The sequence below is a fragment of the Saccoglossus kowalevskii genome, chromosome 1 (assembly GCF_978046115.1).
Source record: "Saccoglossus kowalevskii chromosome 1, keSacKowa6.1, whole genome shotgun sequence".
NCBI lineage: Eukaryota > Metazoa > Hemichordata > Enteropneusta > Harrimaniidae > Saccoglossus > Saccoglossus kowalevskii.
The window spans coordinates 26,653,996-26,674,831 of record NC_140641.1 but is presented as its reverse complement, the minus strand read 5'-3'; the positions used below and the strand labels follow the sequence as shown (position 1 = coordinate 26,674,831).

Below are 20,836 nucleotides of genomic sequence, written 5' to 3'. Positions count from 1 at the left end.
AAAACGTGTAGGATGTTTATGTACCGTTGATATAATTATTATTGACCTCACAAAAATTCCAATCAGTTTATTTCAAGACAGCAGCACTGAACACGTTAAAATCGTTTTTTTTATGCCAGGTTGCCCGGATTCGAACACGAATCGTAAACCATCGCATCCAACACGAGAAGTCTATATATATAATTACTGTAGTGGCCAAATGCGAGATGGTCATATGCTTTATCCAAATCTCACGTAAACGTATTGTATAACCAGTTCTGTGACTTGCGCCGTCTAGTGGCAATACTTTCGTTTTTGTCGGCCATCTTAGATTTGAAGAGTTATCATTGAAAAGACAACGCTGTCGAAGGTTATGTATTTTTGACTCAAATAGATGGAATCTCAGCGTTAAAGTGACACAAATAAAAGCGATTGAGTTCCAAGAATCAGTGTAATTCCCTGGGTTAGCCGATCAGTTTGGTAAGATTAGAAATATTTTATGTTTGTATTGACACTTTTTCAGTGAGAAAACCATGTGTTTTTGCAGTCTATTTTTAGATACTACGCAACACTTATCAATGAGACACGTATTTTTGTACATGAATTTACGATAGTTTTATCATTTCTATGATTGACAAAGGATATTATGGGAGTTAACGTATTAAACAGCATTAATGCTGGCCCTGAGGTAGATACGAAGTAGATAATATGGTTTGTTATTTAGTATACGTGAAACATGTTATGTTTATTGAATTTTGTTGTTTGCCAAATATTTAGAGACAACATTGTGAAGTTGTCTGCTTTAGTTAGTTTAATGAACGTCAACGAACATGACATTATATTAAAAATCCTGTATTTGTTTCTTACAGTTAATGGGCTAATGGGCCGTTGCCAATTGTATGTTGAATTATTGATGTGATGAGTTATATAGATTAGGATTGAATAAAAGATCCACATTGTTTAAGTTCAATTGGTTGTAGCCTTATTGACGATGAGCACTACCCAGGGATACCAGGATGGTTGATGTTAAATAACACCTTACTTAATAGATATAGCATCCAGCCACTACATTTGCATTAACAAACTGGCTTTGGTGCCTAAGTTGGATTGATGTGTATCAACATTTGATAGAAGACAATAACTGAGATTTACAAAGATGACTACCCCTCAAGACGAAGGAGTGAGTAGTGGCATGCTCGAGGATAAAGGTAAATCAGAACAAAGGTATACAAGTAAAGGAATGGAATATAATAGAGACATTAAGTCAAAGAACAGAAGACTGTTATCAGTGCAGCTAGATAAGAAATTAGAACAGATTTCTCATATGATAGAAATAGGTGAAGATGTGCAGACAATTAAGTTACAATATGGCGACTGGTTGAAATTATATGATGAATTTATTGCTTGTAATAATTCATATTATGACCTGCTTTCTGAACATGAGAAGGAAAGTGATTATGCTGATTGGTTTGGGAAATACAATTCCATTTGTAAGGTATTCCAGCAACAAGTAGAACAACACATGTGTAAATTAAGACCACCTTTAGCAGAAAGGCATCTGTTTTTGGATGTAAAGCCAGAAGATAGTGTGTCCCAGATAGGTTCAATTACATCAAGAGGGTCTGGTCGATCTCGTTCGAGTTCTACATCTTTTAGTAGTACTGTATCAATGGCTAGAATAAAGGAAGAACAAAGGAAAGCATAGCTGCCAGTCAAAGGTGAATCAGTGAAGAAAAGACAAGCTCTAGCAAAGAAACGGCAAGAATTGTAGCATGCACAAGAGCAGATGGAATTACAGGAACAGCTGTGGCCGATGCTCGAATTGCCGTCCTTGCTAGATATGATGTAGACCAAGGTCAGTCATTTATAAATGCCCTATGTCCACAAATGGATAATAATCAAAGCTCAGCAAAGAGAAACCAACAGAAGAGTGATGTAATGCAAGACAATATGAATAATGATAACACTCTTCCTCATTCACAGATAGACATTAAATCAGTGACAACACCAGAAGTTCATGAGTTATTTTCCCCTAAAGGTGTAAATCATGCAACAAATACTGACAGCAATTTCAACCAAGAGGGTAAAGACATGTTTGATAATTCCTGTCAGGAAAGATCATCAGGAGAAGTAATCAAGTCTGTAGTACATGAAATTAAGAAGCCCCAAGCAGACCTAAAATGTTTTTCTGGTGATCCCCTTGAGTACAAGAAGTTCAAGAGACAATTCAAGACAAGAATCGTCATGCACACAGACAATGATGATGAACGCATTAATTATTTAGAACAATACACTAGTGGAGAAGCTCATGAGATTGTTAAGGGCTATAGTTATTTGGATGCAGAAAAGGGGTATGCAGCTGCAATGAAAGAGCTTGATCAACGCTATGGTAATGAAGAGCTCATAGCATCAGAATATATAAAGAAAGCTCAAAACTGGCCTAATATTAGAGCAGACGATCCTAAGGGTTTAGATAAATTCTCCATTTTTCCTACGGAATGTGAATACGCGATCAATAGTATGGAGTCCATGCAAATTCTAGACTATTCAGAAAATATGAAAATGCTGGTGTCTAAACTACCATACCACATGCATGATAAGTGGAGAAGAACGGTAAAGAGAATGATGGATACCAAACAGCGAGTAAAGTTTACAGAACTGGTGAAGTTTGTAAAGGAAGAAGCAGAGAGTGTGAATCATCCACTATATGGAAAATCTGCGATGAAAACAGGAAATAACGAGAAACTCAAAACTTACCAAAAACATCCAAAGACAATAAATAGAGGAAGTTATGCAACAGAGATCTCTAGTGTTCAGAACAATCAGTCTCCTCAAGGACATGACATACCGGTAATGGGTCAGAATAGAAATACAGAAACGTCTAATGTGGACACAAATGCTAGTAAAAACCAGGGGAAAAACCTTGTTTGTATTGTGAGGGATCTAATCATTCTCTTGAAACTTGTGATTTTATTGTTAAGAAACCACTTAAAGAAAGATATCAGTTTTTGAAGTCTAAAGGCTTATGTTTTAGTTGCCTGAGACATGGTCACTTAAAATTTGAATGTAAATTTCCTTTGTTTTGTAACAAATGTTCAAAGAAACATCCAAATGTATTACATAGTAATGAATATGGTTCTGTGAAAACAGAAGGTAAAGTGAGTGACACATCAAATGTAAATAATAGTAAGGGAGAACTAGGTTTTCAGGTCAGTACTCAGATACATAGCCATATTGGGGCCGGAAGCCATTATTGTTGTACAGCTGCCATTATTCCAACTATTGTAAGGTCAAAGAATGGCTCACATGCTATACAGACATATGCTTTTCTTGATCCGGGAAGTACAATTAGTTTCTGTACTGAAAGTGTAATGAATCAACTTGGTGTTAATGGGAAAAGAGCTCAGATCACTTTGAACACCATGGGTTTGCCATACACAATGAATACTTGTATTGTAAAGGGGTTGGAAGTTAGTGATTTAAAAGGTCAGAACATTGTTAGTATTCCAGTAGCATATACCAAAGGTAGCATCCCTGTAACCAAACGACATATTCCTACTCAGAGTGATGTTAATCAGTGGCCTCATTTGAATGCTGTGAATATACCACAGATTGACGCTGAGATTGGGTTGATGATTGGAAATGCAGTGGCCGACGCATACACTCCACAAGAAACATTGACTGGTCCTAGTGGTTCACCCTAAGCAACCCGCACCCGTTTAGGATGGGCAGTTTGGAATATGGTGAGAAGAACACACGATGAACAGAAGGAATTTGATGTATATAGAACAGAGGTGACAGCAGTGCAAGAAATAGAAGAACTCAAGAATCTAGAAGTATTGGTGAAACAATCTATTAATCTTGATTTCCCCGAAAGAGTCATAGATGACAAGAAAGAAATGTCCCAAGAGAACAAAAAATTCATGCATAAGGCAGAAAGTTCACAGATAGGTTTACCTTTCCGTGAAGATAGTGTGAGTTTGCCAGATAATAAAAGACAAGCTTTACAGCGCTTAAAGTGTACAGAAAACAGAATTAGGAAAGATCCTGTATTCTACGAACATTACAAGTCATACATGAACGATATAATAGACAAAGGATATGCTATTAAAGTGTCCAATGAAGCACCAGATTTGCACAAGGGAAAGGTCTGGTACATTCCACACCACGGGGTGTATCATCCCAAAAAGCCCAACAAAATTAGGGTAGTATTTGATTGTTCGGCGAAATACATGGGGGTATCCCTAAATGATTTATTGTTACAAGGTCCTGATCTCACAAATAATTTGATAGGTGTTCTCTTGAGGTTTAGACAGGAAAGAGTGGCATTGATGTCGGACATTGCTGCGATGTTTCATCAGGTTAAAGTTCCCCCCAAGGATAGTGAATGCTTTCGATTTTATTGGTGGCCCAATGGGAACATAGATGGTGAACCTGAGGTGTACAAAATGGTTGTCCACTTGTATGGTGCGGTATCCTCTCCGAGCTGCGCAAATATGACTTTATGCAAAACAGTGCTCGACAACAAGGATCAACTAACACCAGAAGTAGTTGAAGCTGTGATGAGACATTTCTATGTTGATGATTGTCTACTGTCCACAAGCTCTGAAAGTAAAGCAGTGACTTTGGTTCATGATTTAATCGAAGCTTGTCAAAGAGGAGGATTTCATCTCACAAAATGGACAAGTAACAGCCGTGAAGTGTTGAATCTATACCACAAAAGGAAAGAGCTGAAGATGTGAAACAGCTCAACTTGGATTATGATGACCTGACTGTGGAAAGGGCTCTAGGAGTTCATTGGTCAGCAGAACAAGACACGTTGTCATATAAAACAGTAATACAAGAACGTCCTTTTAATAGAAGAGGAATTTTGTCAATCGTAAGCTCAGTCTATGACCCACTTGGATTAGTGGGACCTTTTGTATTGCCAGCAAAGATATTGGTGCAAGATTTATGTTACCGTAACATAGGATGGTATGAAGAGATATCCCAAACAGATGCAAAGATATGGAAGAGATGGTTGTCTGACTTAACCCAGCTGAGGCATTTCACAGTACCAAGGTGTCTCAAACCGCCTGAATTTGGTGAAGTGAAGTTATACCAGATCCACAACTTCTGTGATTCAAGTGAGAAAGGATATGGTGTGACATCATATTTACGTATAACTAATGATACGAATCAAAACCACTGTTTTTTAATTATGGCAAAATCACGAGTTGCACCTCTAAAGAAGGTAATGATTCCTAGAATGGAGCTTACTGCGGCAACAGTGGCAGTAAAGTTCAACAAACAACTACAAGAGGAGTTAGATTATCCAATAGAAAACACATATTTTTGGACAGACAGTACGTCGGTACTGAGGTACCTTAGTAATGAAACAACACGCTTTCATACTTTTGTCGCCGACAGGATGACTGTAATCCATGAAGGTTCAGAGAAAGCCCAATGGAGATATATTGATACTAAGTCAAATCCGGCTGACGATGCGTCACATGGCATGACTGTTAACGAATTCTTAGAGAATAAGAGATGGATTTATGGACCTGAGTTTCTGTGGAAGCCTGAACAGGAATGCCCAAGTAATGAATACTCTTGGAATATTGCGGAAGATGACCCTGAAGTCAAAAGAAATCCAGTTGCAGCAGTGACATGCCAAGGCTCAGCAGATATTATGGATAGGTGTTTGTCATATGCATCTAGTTGGGAGAAATTGAAGAAAATAGTAGGATGGGTTTTGATTGGTATTAAGAACCTGCAGTCATGGGTCTCTTGAGCGCAAAAGCCTAGAAGAGAGTTTGAGACAGGGAGGTACAAACAAAGGAAAGATTTCAGTTGAGGAAAGAATGAAAGAATTGAAGTTGAAGGCTAGGTCTCAATCTAAAGAAAAATTGAAACATGAAGTATTGCCTGTAGATACTATGGAATTGGCAGAGAGAGAGCCGTGATCATACGTTCAGCAACAGCATTTCTCTAGAGAGATCATCGCTTTGCAAAAGAATCAAGTGGTTAGCAAGTCTAGTAAACTTTGCAAATTGAATCCAGTGATGAGTGGTGGACTTTTGAGAATCGGAGATCATTTAGGTAAAGCTGAACTTTTATATGATGTCAAACATCCAGTAGTCCTTCCTAAAGAGTCGCCTGTATCGAATCTGATTCTACAACAAATACATAAAGATGTAGGACATATGGGGAGAAATCTCATGTTAGCTACTTTAAGACAAAGGTATTGTATTCTTCAAGCTAATGCTGCTGCAAGACAGATCATATCTAAATGTGTTATTTGTCGACATTACAGAGCAAAAACAGGTGAACCAATGATGGCATATCTGCCAAGAGAGCGACTCACAGCTGATGAACCACCATTTACGAACACAGGAGTAGACTACATTGGACCTATCTTAGTGAAACGATGTAGATCTATAATTAAACGTGATGGTGTAATATTTACATGCTTGAACATAAGGGCTATACATATAGAAGTAGCGCAGTCTTTAGACACTGACTCGTGCATAAATGCAGTGAAAAGCAAGAAGAGGTAGCGCCAAGGTTTTACGCTCAGATAATGGTACAAATTTTATTGGTGCAGAACGAGAACTTCGTCAAGCAATTAATGATTGGAACCATACCAAAATAGAACAAGCAGTGAGGCAGAAGAACATAATCTGGCAGTACAATCCACCTTTTGCTTCTCACTTCGGCGGTGTATGGGAACGCCAGATCCGTACTATACGCAAGATTCTATTCTCATTGTTGAATGAACAGACCATTCATTTAGACGATAAAGCGTTACATACGCTATTCTGTGAAATAGAGGATATAATAAATAGTAGACCTATTACCAAGGTTTCAGAGGATCCTAATGATCTGTTAGCATTAACCCAAAATCATATGTTGAAGCTACAGACAGACGGATGTCTCCAGGTGTCTTCAATGAGACAGACAATTATGGTCAGTAACGTTGGAAACAAGTCCAATATTTGGCTAATATATTTTGGCGACGTTGGACAAGAGAGTATTTACCCATGCTCCAAGAGAGGCAAACATGGATGAAGCCTCAGCGAAACTTAAAAATTGGAGATATTGTTTTGATCATAGATGGCAAACAGCCAAGAAATTCCTGGCCTTTAGCAAAGGTCATTGAGATTATGAGAGATTATAAAGGGATAGTTAGAGTGGTTAAGGTTAAAACAAGATTTAATACTTTTGTAAGACCAGTAGATAAACTTTGTATGATTCTTGAAGCTGATGACAGCTAAATATTGTTAAAGTTTTTTGCATGCAGTAACTATGGCATGTTAGATATGTTGTAAGCATTTGTCCTTGTTATATAAGGTGTTGGTAATTGTTTCAAATTTGATTTTCAACAATTAGAGGGCCGGTATGTAGTGGCCAAATGCGAGATGGTCATATGCTTTATCCAAATCTCACGTAAACGTATTGTATAACCAGTTCTGTGACTTGCGCCGTCTAGTGGCAATACTTTCGTTTTTGTCGCCCATCTTAGATTTGAAGAGTTATCATTGGAAAGACAACGCTGTCGAAGGTTGATGTATTTTTGACTCAAATAGATGGAATCTCAGCGTTAAAGTGACACAAATAGAAGCAATTGAGTTCCAAGAATCAGTGTAATTCCCCGGGTTAGCCGATCAGTTTGGTAAGATTAGAAATATTTTATGTTTGTATTGACACTTTTTCAGTGAGAAAACCATGTGTTTTTGCAGTCTATTTTTAGATACTACGCAACACTTATCAATGAGACACGTATTTTTGTACATGAATTTACGATAGTTTTATCATTTCTATGATTGACAAAGGATATTATGGGAGTTAACGTATTAAACAGCATTAATGCTGGCCCTGAGGTAGATACGAAGTAGATAATATGGTTTGTTATTTAGTATACGTGAAACATGTTATGTTTATTGAATTTTGTTGTTTGCCAAATATTTAGAGACAACATTGTGAAGTTGTCTGCTTTAGTTAGTTTAATGAACGTCAACGAACATGACATTATATTAAAAATCCTGTATTTGTTTCTTACAGTTAATGGGCTAATGGGCCGTTGCCAATTGTATGTTGAATTATTGATGTGATGAGTTATATAGATTAGGATTGAATAACAGATCCACATTGTTTAAGTTCAATTGGTTGTAGCCTTATTGACGATGAGCACTACCCAGGGATACCAGGATGGTTGATGTTATAAGACACCTTACTTAATAGATATAGCATCCAGCCACTACAATTACAGTCAACACAAATCATTATTATCTTCTAGGTAATTGTGCTATACAATCGAATCTGCCATCAACGTGATTGTTAACACATTATACATGGTGGTGTACACAAATAGCATCAGGACCTTCTGAAACAATGATATAATATAAATTGTAATTTAGGGCAACACAATGATTGATGATTTAAACATGTATCTGAAAACTGCGATACCAAAGCCAAGTTCATCAATTACAGTATTCATATCAGCACGTGTTGTTGAAGTTAATCCTGGCAAATTGACAAAAGCTTTGTTCCAAACGCAATAATCGTGAAGGTCTGCTCATATTAGTCAAAGTCAATATCACTTAACCGACGTCAAAAAATAAAAAAATAACTCAAGTCTGTGAATGTTGTAAAAACATGTTATAGGTCGACTTCTGAAAATGTGTTTGATGTACTAGTGATATAATTGTTATTGAGCATACACATCCCAAGCATCCCAAGACAGCAGCACTGAACACGTAAAACATCGTTGTTTATGCCAGGTTTCCCGGATTCGAACACGAATTGTAAATCATCGATATAAATAAGTCTAAATTAAGTCTAAATATAACTACAGTCTACACCACCTCTTATTAACATCCAGGTAATTGCGCTACATAATCGGACCTGCCATCGACGCGATTTTCAGCAGTGTTTACACGGTGAAAATAGCATTATGATCTTTTGAAACAATGGTATAATATCATACGTATAAAACTTTCTGGCAACATTATTGTGTGTGTGTGTGTGGGGGGGGGGGGTACCAGTGTACTGTCGCCGTGTAAAATCTTGCATGGTTGATGAATACGGTACACGGATAACACTTAAACTGGAATAATTTATTTTGCGTTCATACAATACGTGATCAAATTACATGTAATGTAATACTTTGCCTAACAATACCGATAGAAAGTAGAATATTGTTTTTTTAAAGGATTACCCCGGGATTCGGGTATTACAATTGAATAGCAGTGAACATATTGATCAATCAAATTCTTCGGCGATCTACCTCGCGTTCGCACAGTCTGGATACAAACATGTCTACATGTCAAAGACTCGTGCTAGTTTCTTACAATAATGCACGACGTAAAAAGATAAATTGTAAATGAATGGAACGATGAAACGAATTAATTTATGAATTAACAAAAGAAAGGATAAATAGGTTACAACGATAAGTCAACCGAGTTTTACATTTTGGCCGAAAACCGTTTGTGTCAACAATGATTTGTTGTGAACGTATCTTCGAATATTCCTTTTACTTTTGATACACGTTTGTCATCTCAATTTGAAGGGTATAACCTACAGCGCCATCGTCGGTTGACAGGCTCGTAGGCAAACGAGCATGTATGCTATGTACAGTCATGAATGGTATCACACGGTCATAATATGTTGAACATTGTCTCATTAATGAGAGGTTCACATCGATGAATGGTTACAGTATTTAACAGGTCATATTATACTGATAATATTTTCTCGGCTATCAGGAGGCCATCTCCGCAGGATTAGTATGTAGTAATGGTTTACACCATCAATGATTTATACTTTTACAATTGTTACGAGGTCTTATTATTCGTTATCGCCTCAAAATTCTACTAGTACAATCTTGTATCGTACCAGCATCCCTTGGGGGAAGTCTCTGGTTCACCATCTTTCTGATAGGCCTCTTCGGTGTCCTATTTATGACATCATGAATACATCTTATTCTTTATCTAATTCGGTATGCCTTATGCACCTAAATTCAGTGTTCCCTCGTCATTTTTTATGGTATCCCGTGGGACTTTACTAAGTTAGCGTAAATAAGTTTCATTTATTTTCATAGAAATAATAAAATCACATAGTGACATAGTATTTTAGACACGTTTACATAATAAACAATGTATGAAGAAACACATTATGAAACATGATGACAGCTTTATATGTATCCACGCCCGACGCATATTATAGAGTCTTTGACTTCGAAATAACAAATGATACACATTATTTTCACATCGCTAACTAGAAGTTGTGCACGCCCTTTATCACACTTCAGTCTGATTGCATTATAATTTAATTTAAATATCTCGAGGATTACAGGTGATGCCAGCAATGGCACATCTGTTAATAATAAGTCGATATTACGTTGAGCTACGTATTCTAGTTTTTTATTGCTCTTGATAACTGTCAAGTTGTTGTTGTTGCTTTGCATTGTATAATTGACGTACTTTAGTATTTAAGAACTTGTACACACAATAGGGACATCGAAAATTATTTTAAAACTAATTAATGGAAAAGTATGAAATTAAGACAGGTCATCCGTTGATATTCTGATGATGTAAATATACCGAATTGTTACCAAACGCTTCAGCGTGGTATTAAGAGTTTGTTTTCAGGGGTGGGTGATACCAAGGTGGAAAATGGATGCACATACGGGGTTAATTCCTGGAATTGCAATAGAGAGGCTGAAATACAATATATAGTGTTTTCATGTTTCGTCTGATATTTCTGTGGTATTCCGCTGCTGTAAATAATACACGATTTGTTCCAAAATCCAGTGTGTTGTGTGCATTCCAGGGTTATTCGTTTTTTTCTGGAAACACCCATATTTTTCAATGGCAGACTCGAATAGTTTCACTCCCACTGGAAAATCTGCATTTTTGCTTGAATGGAAGCTAATTAAACACATTTTCCAGACCGACGAAAGTGTATGCAACAACCAATTTTAATAGCCTGTCACATGATTTTACTCTGAATGTCAACATGAAAAGGGCTAGTCCATTTTACGCAGGAGTAATTGGGAGTAGATTATGTGAGGGATAGTATCAACACATATGTGTATAAAAGAAATATCTATCCTTTGTTTGCATCGCTGAGCATTTCTGTTTTAGTATACTGGTTTGAAAATGTTGAATTTGCATGATTTACTATGTTTTTTTTTACTGAAACTCTCCTATTGATCCAATCTCGGGTTTGAAGGAGAACGACACATCACGTGATTCGTTTGAATACAATGGTGAAGGCAAATATGCCGTGCTACTGCGGTACTCCACTGACGGGGATAACTTGTGTCGTCAGCGGTCGTCGCTGAGCTGCACGCTACAACTTCGCTTGTGATGTTGCTTGTTAGGCGTAGATTAAATGAATCTTGATTACCGGTTAAAATGTTGCTCATTTGGCGTTAGTAATCTTTATTTGAAACTGGGTAACGTCGCAACGTCGCCAGCAGAAACCTCCTGATACTTTGATGTTGATGGTCGCGCCTCAATGGTAATCGCTAATTTTACTGCAGGTGGATCTTCCAAGAGTCCTTCAGTGTTTATAAAACTCAGCCAACATACATCAAGTTCTCTCAATCGTAGTATTCCATGTGATGTACACCTAATGTGCCAACAATGTTGCTAAACGATTTGAATTGGATAAAATTAGCAGACGAAAATTTGTTTACAAAATAAAAATAGTTCGGTAACCAATGAAAACAATTGGTGGCTGGTTGGCGATTCACTTCGCTCAAAAAACAAGCAATTTGTTATCTGCTGTTGCCAATGTAGGACATGAACGTGAAGCTAACGTCGTTTTATAACTAAAACCGGGCACCGTATACGAAGTTCGCAAAAAAAAAAAATTCAGTCTTTAGAAGTCACTTTATTTTATTGCTATGACGTATTCTGCTGTTAAATTTAATATTTTTCCAACCGTTTTGCGATAATAGTTTCTAGATTGGAGACAGCATTTACATTTCATTCAAAGTTCAAAGTTGCGTTGAAATTACTTTGATACAATGTAACAATGTCGGCGCCGGTGGTCCAGGATTGTTTTCTCGAATTAGTGACGGTATGTTACTGTTAAACAAAATCACTAAACCAAGCCGACATATCAATTTAGTCGTAGATTAACCGTAGAGGGATTCATAATTATTACTTTTAAAATGAAAAATATTACAGAGCATTTTCAAACACTTGATAAACGTGTTATCAGCAGTATTGCTCTAAAATCAATAACTCGTAACCATCATAGTAGTCTCAGAAATGGTACAACGTTTACACCACTACCAGTATGCTGATAACAACTCACTTGAAAATTTCTGACTTAAAAGTGCAAAATGTTAACAGTGGTACATACAGCATTTGCTTGACGTACGACTGAATTATCTTTTTTTTACAAAATTGAAAACATTAATTACGAATGTTTTGCATATTATTTTATCTTGTCCTATATTTTACCACCGAGTCCTTTCAAATACAATTTTATTCAAGTAATTTCAAATGAAAATATTCGACTTTGAAAGGCCTTATGCTCGTGACCTTTACCTCGGGCATCTGGCAAAAATGGTTGGGGTTGGTAATGTGTTGATGAATTGAATGTGTTTGGAATAGAATGTATAATGGTAATGACTGTATATATATATATATATATATATATATATATATATATATATATATATATATATATATATATATATATATATATATATATATATATACACGATTGTTTACAATATTAGCTATATGTAAAACATGGACATTTCGGAAACGTTCTAATCATGGTGAGTGATATTTATAGAAAAAAAAATGTATAGGCTTATTACTCGCTTTATTTATTTTTGAGAATCAGCCAGCACAATTGAAATATTGAGGGCTTTGTGTTATGAAAATCGGACATGAAATCGTAAAGGACTTGATCGGGTAGACCAGACAGCAGGACCAGGCGTCAGTATTGTCAATTGTATTTGAACTGTATCAGCGATATTAATTTGAAAACACCACACAGTTTCTACAGTACAGAACGAAAATAGCTCAGAAATGCTAGAAATATAGAAAAAAATCCATGTCGCATGAACAATATTTTCATGGTGTATGATTTATATGCTAACGTGGAATACCATATAAACATATAAATATCACAGATCAAATTATAATATTATGCAATACTATTCTAGTCACATGGAGTGACGACGTTACCTTGTCATAATTACATAATCAGTTCATTTAAAATGATTTAAAATATGTGAAGTGCGTATAATGTACTAATCTTATTGTGTTTTATTTCGCGGAACAAATATTAACATTCAACAGGACATGTAATACGATAATAATTGACTTGTGTGGAAATAACATGTTATTATTAGTAATGTTTAACTGTCCCCCCCCCGGTGTTGCTTCATAACATTGAATCTTTGGCTACTTTTATACTTCTGATGATTTAAACAATAATCCGAAAACTGCAATGCCAAAGCCAAGTTTATGAATTGCGATATCTATCTGCAAGTGGTGTTGATGAAAATAATCATAACAAAGTGACAAAAGCGTTGTACAACAATCACAAAGCCCTGCTCAAAGTTAAAACACTTGACCAAAGTAACAAAAAAAAAAGAACTGAAGAACTCGACTTCTGAAAACGTGTAGGATGTTTATGTACCGTTGATATAATTATCATTGAGCTCACAAACATTCCAATCAATTTATTTCAAGACAGCAGCACTGAATACGCTAAAATCGTTGTTTATGCCAGGTTGCCCGGATTCGAACACGAATCGTAAACCATCGCATCCAACAAGAGAAGTCTAAATATATAATTACAGTCATCACAAATCATTATTATCTTCTAGGTAATTGTGCTATATAATCGAATCTGCCATCGACGTGATTGTTAACACATTCTACATGGTGGTGTGCAAAAATAGCGTCATGACCTTCTGAAACAATGATATAATATAAACTTATGGCAACAGTCTGTGAATGTTGTAAAAACATGTTATAGGTCGACCTCTGAAAATATGTGGGATGTACTAGTGATATAATTGTTATTGAGCATACACGAATCCCAATACAGCAGCATTGAACACGTAAAACATCGTTGTTTATGTCACGTTTCCCGGATTTCAACACGAATTGTAAATCATCGATATAAATAAGTCTAAATTAAGTCTAAATATAACTACAGTCTACGTCTTATTAACATCCAGGTAATTGCGCTACATAATCGGACCTGCCATCGACGCGATTTTCAGCAGTGTCTACACGGTGTTGTAGAAAAATAGCATTATGATCTTTTGAAACAATGGTATAATATCGTACGTATAAAACTATCTGGCAACATTATTGTGTGTGTGTGTGTGTGTGTGTGTGTGTGTGTGTGTGTGTGTGTGTGTTGGGGGGAGGGTACCAGTGTACTGTCGAAGTGTACAATCTCTCAGGGTTGATGAATACGGTACACGGATAACACTTAAACTGGAATAATTTATTTTGCGTTCATACAATACGTGATAATATGTAATGTATTAATTTGCCTAACAATACCACAAGAAAGTAGAATATTGTTTTTTTAAAGTATTACCCTGGGATTTGGGTATTACAATTGAATAGCCGCAGTGAACATATTGATCAATCAAATTCTTCGGCGATGTCCCTCGCGTTCGCGCAGTTTGAATACAAACATGTCTACATGACAGAGACTCGTGCTAGTTTCTTACAATAAAGCACGACGTATGTGCGGGATAACTGCTTAAACTCAAGTTCATGAAATGTTGCAGAATTTAACAGGAAATTGCAGTTCAGTTTGTTTGTGTCTTCTCATTACATGCGCGTTAGTTTATAACAATAATATTTTCATCTTATACCGCATTGTTTAAAACAATAATATTACAGAACCCCACACCCTCCCCGTGGCTTTCGTTGCGTATGGAAGTTATTTTAACGAGTGATGCGGTGTATCCTGCGGCCGTACTTTCACGAGCGAAGCGAGTGAAAGTACAGCAGAATACACCGCATCTCGAGTGAAAATAACTTCCATACGCCACGAAAGCCACGTGGAGGGTGTGGGATTCTGTTATTATTACATATGTTCCATATTTGATTATTTTATATTAAAGAAAGAACGTGCAACAAATCGGATGGAATTTAGATCGGGGAACCCCATTGCCCATTAATATGTTCCAAGATAGTGTTACGCCCTAGCAACGCGTGCCAGTGTAGAACGCGTGTCACTGTCTGTGTGGAAATAAAATAATCATACATCTAATCTGAATCACTGTCCGAATAAATTACTCGTGGACGTTTAGTCGGGCCACGACAGAGCCAGAACTAGAACTGGACGATTATGATACACAGTTTATGTTGAAGTTAAAAATTCCTCCACAGAATTGTGCATTGGCAATCAAGCCGTGCAACTGCGGTACTCCACAGACGGGATGACTTTCGTCGACAGCGGTCGTCGCTGAGCTGCAAGTTACAAGTTCTTTTGTGATATTGCTTGCTGGTCGTGGATTGAATAAGTCTTGGTTACCGGTTAAAATGTTGCTCATTTGGCGTTAATAATCTTTATTTGGAACTCAGTAACGCCGCAACGTCGCCAGCAGAAACCTCCTGGTATCTCGATGTTCAACGGTTGCGGCTCTATAGTAATCGCTGATTTTATTGCGGGTGGGTCTTTCGAGAGCCCTTCAAGGTTTATATAACTCAATTTCCAGGTGATCAACATACATTGAGTTTTCCCAATCGTAGTATTTTATGTGATTTACACCTGACATGCCAAAAACGTTGCTGAACTATTTGAATCTTACAAAAATAGAGACGAAAATGTGTTTACAAAATAAAAATAGTTCGGTAGCCAATGGAAATACCATGTTCATTTGCATATCGACCGTGAAAATACCGAAAACATTATTACATGGGCGATATGCAAATTAGTTTGATTCAAATTAAGTGACTGCCTAAAAGTACCATTACTGTTGTTCAAATTTCATTTCACTCGGCAATTTATATTCATGTACCCCAAGAGAAAAATATCGCACTTCTTAAATATTGTTTATTTCTGCTATGTTTCGAAAAACGGTACTCCTAAAGAGACTACTTTGTTTGCTTTCAAACTCATTTGCATATGAGGTGTGGAAATACCGATTTTGATTTCAGGGACGAATCAAAATAAACTGCAGTACATATGTAATAATTATAATTATTTGAACATTACTCACTGCATTTTGATAATGTTATACTTTTCAGATTTTAAGAGAAGCGATCGGAGCGAACAAGATGACATGTCTGTTTTTCTTAAATGTTACACTCGAACATTCTTCATTAATGTTTATATTTATGAATACATTCTTACTTGATTATGTGGTTTGTTTATCGTTTCGTATGATTACTGTACAATAGTGTAAAGTGCCTCATCATGAAACGCATCATTTGCTCTATATTGTTAATGTGTCTCTGTTACGAGCACTTGTCAATATCGTGTTTTACTGTTCAAAGTGTTGCGATGATAAACACTTTTTTCCAATACATATTTCTGGTGAAAATTCTTTTCAATGTTTGGCCAGTGAAATCACTTTATTAAAACATGTCTTCGGTTGAGACATTTTTCTACGTGTCGTGATTATAAACATTTTTTATACATGTTCCTGGTGGAAACACTTTACAAAATATGTGTCTAGTAAAAACGCTTTAAAAAGTGTTGTGATAATAAACACGTTTTATACATGTTCCTGGTGAAAACACTTTAGAAATGTGTGACCAGTAAAAACACTATTAAAAGTGTTGTGATAATAAGCACTTTATATACATGTTTTATGGAAACACTTTTAAAAACGTGTTTCTAATGTGTAATGGGCAAACACATCCCTGAAATGTTCCACTAAAAGCAATATACACTTCTCGCAATTATGCAGATATAAACACTTTTTTTTAAAGTAGGAACAAGCTTATAAACACTTTAAATGTTTTATCACAAAAAATGTTTAATTTTAAAACAGTAGTGTTGTAAAATAACTCATTTGCGATTGTAAGAAACAAACTTAATGTGTTTAATTATAAATCACTTGAAAGTGATTTTAAAGTGGGGACAAAAGTGTGTCCTATTTTAAAACACATAGATTTACAGTGCAGCGGTTAGTAATTACTGCAGAAGTAGACATTTTTCACTAATTTGAACAGTTAGCCTTTCCAACAATAAAATACCCCCGCTCACATTTTGCTGAAATTGGTCTGGTATTAAATTCAGATATTGAAATAACGTAGTAATGTGACAGAACCCTACACCATTTCCGTGGTTTTCGTCGCGTGTGAAAATAACTTCCATACGCAACGAAAGCCACGAGAAGGTGTGATAGTGTAATATTTATAGATATCATTACTTGCTTTAGACAATGGCCGTTCTCTTTATTCTGTAGAAATTCCCAAATCCAAGCTGCTGGTATTCATTTGGCTAACCTGATTTGTAGGCGAGTTATACGGCAGCTGTAAAATACACTGTTTCTTCGTCACTGATCACAAACAAGTTGTAAGTGTTTGTTCATCCTTTTTGGCCTTGCTTCATCATTTTTTTGTCAGACATTAAGTCTGCGCGTGCAGACATTGCTAAAAAACGTTTCGTTAAAATAGTGGAATTTCTCAACTGGATATCTAAATACTAACCCCTGTGGAGTTACTTAAATTGATTATATGCTCATGTGTGAGTAAGGTTTTATGTAGCACACAGCGATGGAGTTGTCATAGTTTCGATTTTGCGTGAGCTGAATTCTAATGCAGATGACATAAGAATGATGGTCACTGTATACATTCTGAAATTTATTTTGCTATATTTTATAAAATGATGGTAATAAAGATGGATACCAAACAAACATCATAAATGTATGTATGTTATGTAGAAGACAATAATATAATTAACACATATTTATATTAATCTAGAAGATGTTTATATTATATAATACATATCAATTACACTATGAATTACACTTTTACTGGAGCACTTGTCTTGGTTTTCAGTCATGAATATATTAAATGTTCTCCCATTGTTCTCTACTATTAGTGAATTTATCTATAGCTCGTTCTCCCATATGTATTCCCTGATACCCAAAACACATATCCACAGATTTAATACAGACTAATAAAATAATATACTTTTTCTGATTCGGTGGTCATTTTAGACGCCATCTTAGATTTATTAAAATGCTTTTCCGTGTCAAATTCACACCTACCTAAATATCATTACATTGACACTAAAATCATCACAGAAAAATATATATATCAGAAAATTCCAGGTTGGGCTGAAATATTCTATTTGGCTGCTGGACTAAAATCAATAAATGACACAAGTTGATAAGAACAGGTTTTGATTAAAACATAATAATCTCTATGTGTTATAATATGTAATATAATGATATTGACTAAATACTGGAATTTTAGTTCTAGTACAATTCAGTATTTGTTGATAATCTCCCGACAGACCAGACAACAAATATTGATGCATCTTTCCAAAGTCACGTCAATGTATTGTTATTTTTATTTCAGACAAAAGAACAAAATCTGAAGTTGAAGTTGAACGTGCTAATTATTGAACGCATACATTTCAAACTTTTATAACTTCATAGTTTGCAACATTTATACTAATATGTTATGCATAGTTATGTAAATTATATACTAGGCAGTCCACTATGTAAATGTAAAGTAGCTTAGTCCTAATAAATTACATCACTAAATTGAATTAATCATGTTGTTTTCAGAAGATAACTATGATACACTGCACAAGTCTTATTTGTTGTTACTGTTAATGTGGTATTAATTGTTCTTTTTCCCCAGCGCGTGGTTGTACAGTTTCCTTCTTGGGAAATTTCCAGCAAAGTAATACGATAAAACTCACAAATTCACAGATGGATATAATTGATATGCCGATATAAAGCCCCATTGTCCCTCCAATGTCACTGAGAATGTCTTCCCACTGAAATATGAGTATATGAATTAATCACTGGCGATAATTAATTGTTTGTGCATAGCAAACAACACTGAAATCACGTGTCCATTCACACGTAATCCGGACAGTTAGTTAGGAAATACAGCAAGTTCGATGGTCATATTATATAAAAATATTACCTTATACGCAGGTTGTTCGTATACTGATTCATAGTTTAGTGTTTCAAAGTATATTTCTAATCTCACCAGGTTTGATCTGCGGGACGTAATATATGTTAGTATCATTTACACATATCATGGCGCAATTAATAATGATTAAATACCAAATTAATAAAAGCAGAATTTACAAATGTTACTGTATAATGAACTCCATCATCGTTATGTCACATCAATACTATATAACATTATGCAACTTGATTATGTTGATGTATCATAGTAAACGTTTATTACCTAGCAGATTGCATGTCGTTAACATTCTTCAACTTGAAATTCTTCCATTTTAACATTTTTAGAAGCTTGTTCTGTACAAAATAACAAAATGCGTTCTTTATATAGTTACATACATAATCATTCACATGATAATTATTAGTATGTACATAATTATATAAGATAACCTACAAGATATACATCAGAAGGCCATTGGGACTGGGATAAGGTCATACCATAATTGGTTTCTCTGAAAAAGTAATGTAAACATACGTTATTTGCTTTTAAAAAACAACCAAAGCGTAGCATCGTATTCGGCTAACATTAAACATGTAACGTCTCTGTGCAATATACATTATCAGATAGCATTAGTAATGTAAAATCACTGATATTTTGGCAAATTATATGTTTGCATGATATTGTGAAAGTGGGTCATTTGGTTTGATTTTGTATTGTTAAACAAGTAAAACATCCAATTAATCGCATGCAAAACACATGCCAATTAACGCAAGCATGTTTAACATTGAATGGCGAATACTGCCTTCATGCGGCCACGTATATAAGCGTTTAGATTGTGATACTCACTTGCATGGCGAAGGGCATTTACAATTAATCTCACCAATATTAGTTAAATATCTGGTTAATTGCCGACATAAATCTGTTTAAGTACAACATGATACGGCATTATAACTCGTGAACAAATGTATATGATGATAATGAATTTGCACTTATTATTTGCATAAATTAAATTATCTAGTGTATAGAACATAAATTTAAAAAATATTCTACTTTGCTTGTTGTGTTAGAATTTGTGCATATATTCAAACACATATGCGTATTTTATTGTTTTGTCAAACCCCCATAATACACGCACGACATAACATGTGCGCTAGCTACACATAGTATACCTTGTGTTTCGTTTAAAAGTTGACATCGTGGTGCGTCGGTAAATAAATACTCAGCACAACCACAGTAGTGTATTAATGCATTTTCTGAGCATGCCTTCTCACATGACTATAATAAGGACAAAAAACAACAAATTAAATTTATATATATATATATACATAATATGTTTAATTGTTTAATATAAACAATAAACATATATACAAATCGCACAGTGTAAAATTAATATATTTTATAGTGTATGAAAATGTTACAAATAAAACAGTCAGAACAGGAATTGAACACATGGTAAGTGATAATTCTTACAAGTATAGAGTATGAAGTATTATGCTGCTGGCCAGATACTGTGGGTTCGGTCTGTCCATGGGTACAATTTCCATATGGCCATGGTTTTCGATCTGTATCTTTCTAAATAAATTGATATTAATATAAAATATATGAGACGCAAAGAACAATATATTGCCTATTCATTATGGGGGATAAGAAATAACATATTCTTAGATAAATACCTGGTTAAAAATCACACATCAACATAAAGACATACTCAACATTAACATTTCTGCAACCTGAATAAAGTTGTAATAACTACTGGTTAGCTGGTTAGCCAGTTC

General features: G+C 35.3%; 4 protein-coding genes and 1 long non-coding RNA gene across 5 annotated transcripts in view; 4 read left to right on the top strand and 1 right to left on the bottom strand.

Moving 5' to 3' along the window:
- The first annotated feature begins 376 nt into the window (after positions 1-376).
- On the top strand, positions 377-949 carry LOC146750813 (uncharacterized). Its single transcript, XR_014931454.1, has 2 exons — positions 377-459; positions 849-949. It is a non-coding gene; the product is annotated as an uncharacterized LOC146750813 (long non-coding RNA).
- A 917-nt stretch (positions 950-1,866) lies between these two features.
- LOC146750812 (uncharacterized) lies at positions 1,867-3,683 on the top strand. Its single transcript, XM_085497418.1, has 2 exons — positions 1,867-2,829; positions 2,961-3,683. Exons 1-2 carry the CDS (start codon positions 1,867-1,869, stop codon positions 3,681-3,683), a joined length of 1,686 nt encoding a protein of 561 aa, XP_085353544.1.
- A 36-nt stretch (positions 3,684-3,719) lies between these two features.
- On the top strand, positions 3,720-5,752 carry LOC146750811 (uncharacterized). Its single transcript, XM_085497413.1, has 2 exons — positions 3,720-4,607; positions 4,703-5,752. The coding sequence occupies exons 1-2, from the start codon at positions 3,720-3,722 to the stop codon at positions 5,750-5,752; spliced, it is 1,938 nt and encodes a 645-aa protein (XP_085353539.1).
- A 271-nt stretch (positions 5,753-6,023) lies between these two features.
- Positions 6,024-7,029, top strand: LOC146750810 (uncharacterized). Its single transcript, XM_085497409.1, has 2 exons — positions 6,024-6,414; positions 6,566-7,029. The coding sequence occupies exons 1-2, from the start codon at positions 6,024-6,026 to the stop codon at positions 7,027-7,029; spliced, it is 855 nt and encodes a 284-aa protein (XP_085353535.1).
- Positions 7,030-17,879: 10,850 nt separating this feature from the next.
- The window catches only part of LOC146750808 (uncharacterized), a 30,260-nt gene continuing 27,303 nt past the window's right edge, over positions 17,880-20,836 (bottom strand). Inside the window, exons 18-24 of the mRNA XM_085507449.1 lie at positions 20,532-20,633; positions 20,231-20,336; positions 19,908-19,980; positions 19,515-19,572; positions 19,347-19,417; positions 19,077-19,152; positions 17,880-18,924 (exon numbers count right to left, since the gene is read on the bottom strand). Of these exons, the coding sequence (XP_085363575.1) occupies positions 18,754-18,924; positions 19,077-19,152; positions 19,347-19,417; positions 19,515-19,572; positions 19,908-19,980; positions 20,231-20,336; positions 20,532-20,633 (657 nt within the window). The 3' untranslated portion in view covers positions 17,880-18,753. The remainder of the gene's footprint in view (positions 18,925-19,076; positions 19,153-19,346; positions 19,418-19,514; positions 19,573-19,907; positions 19,981-20,230; positions 20,337-20,531; positions 20,634-20,836) is intronic.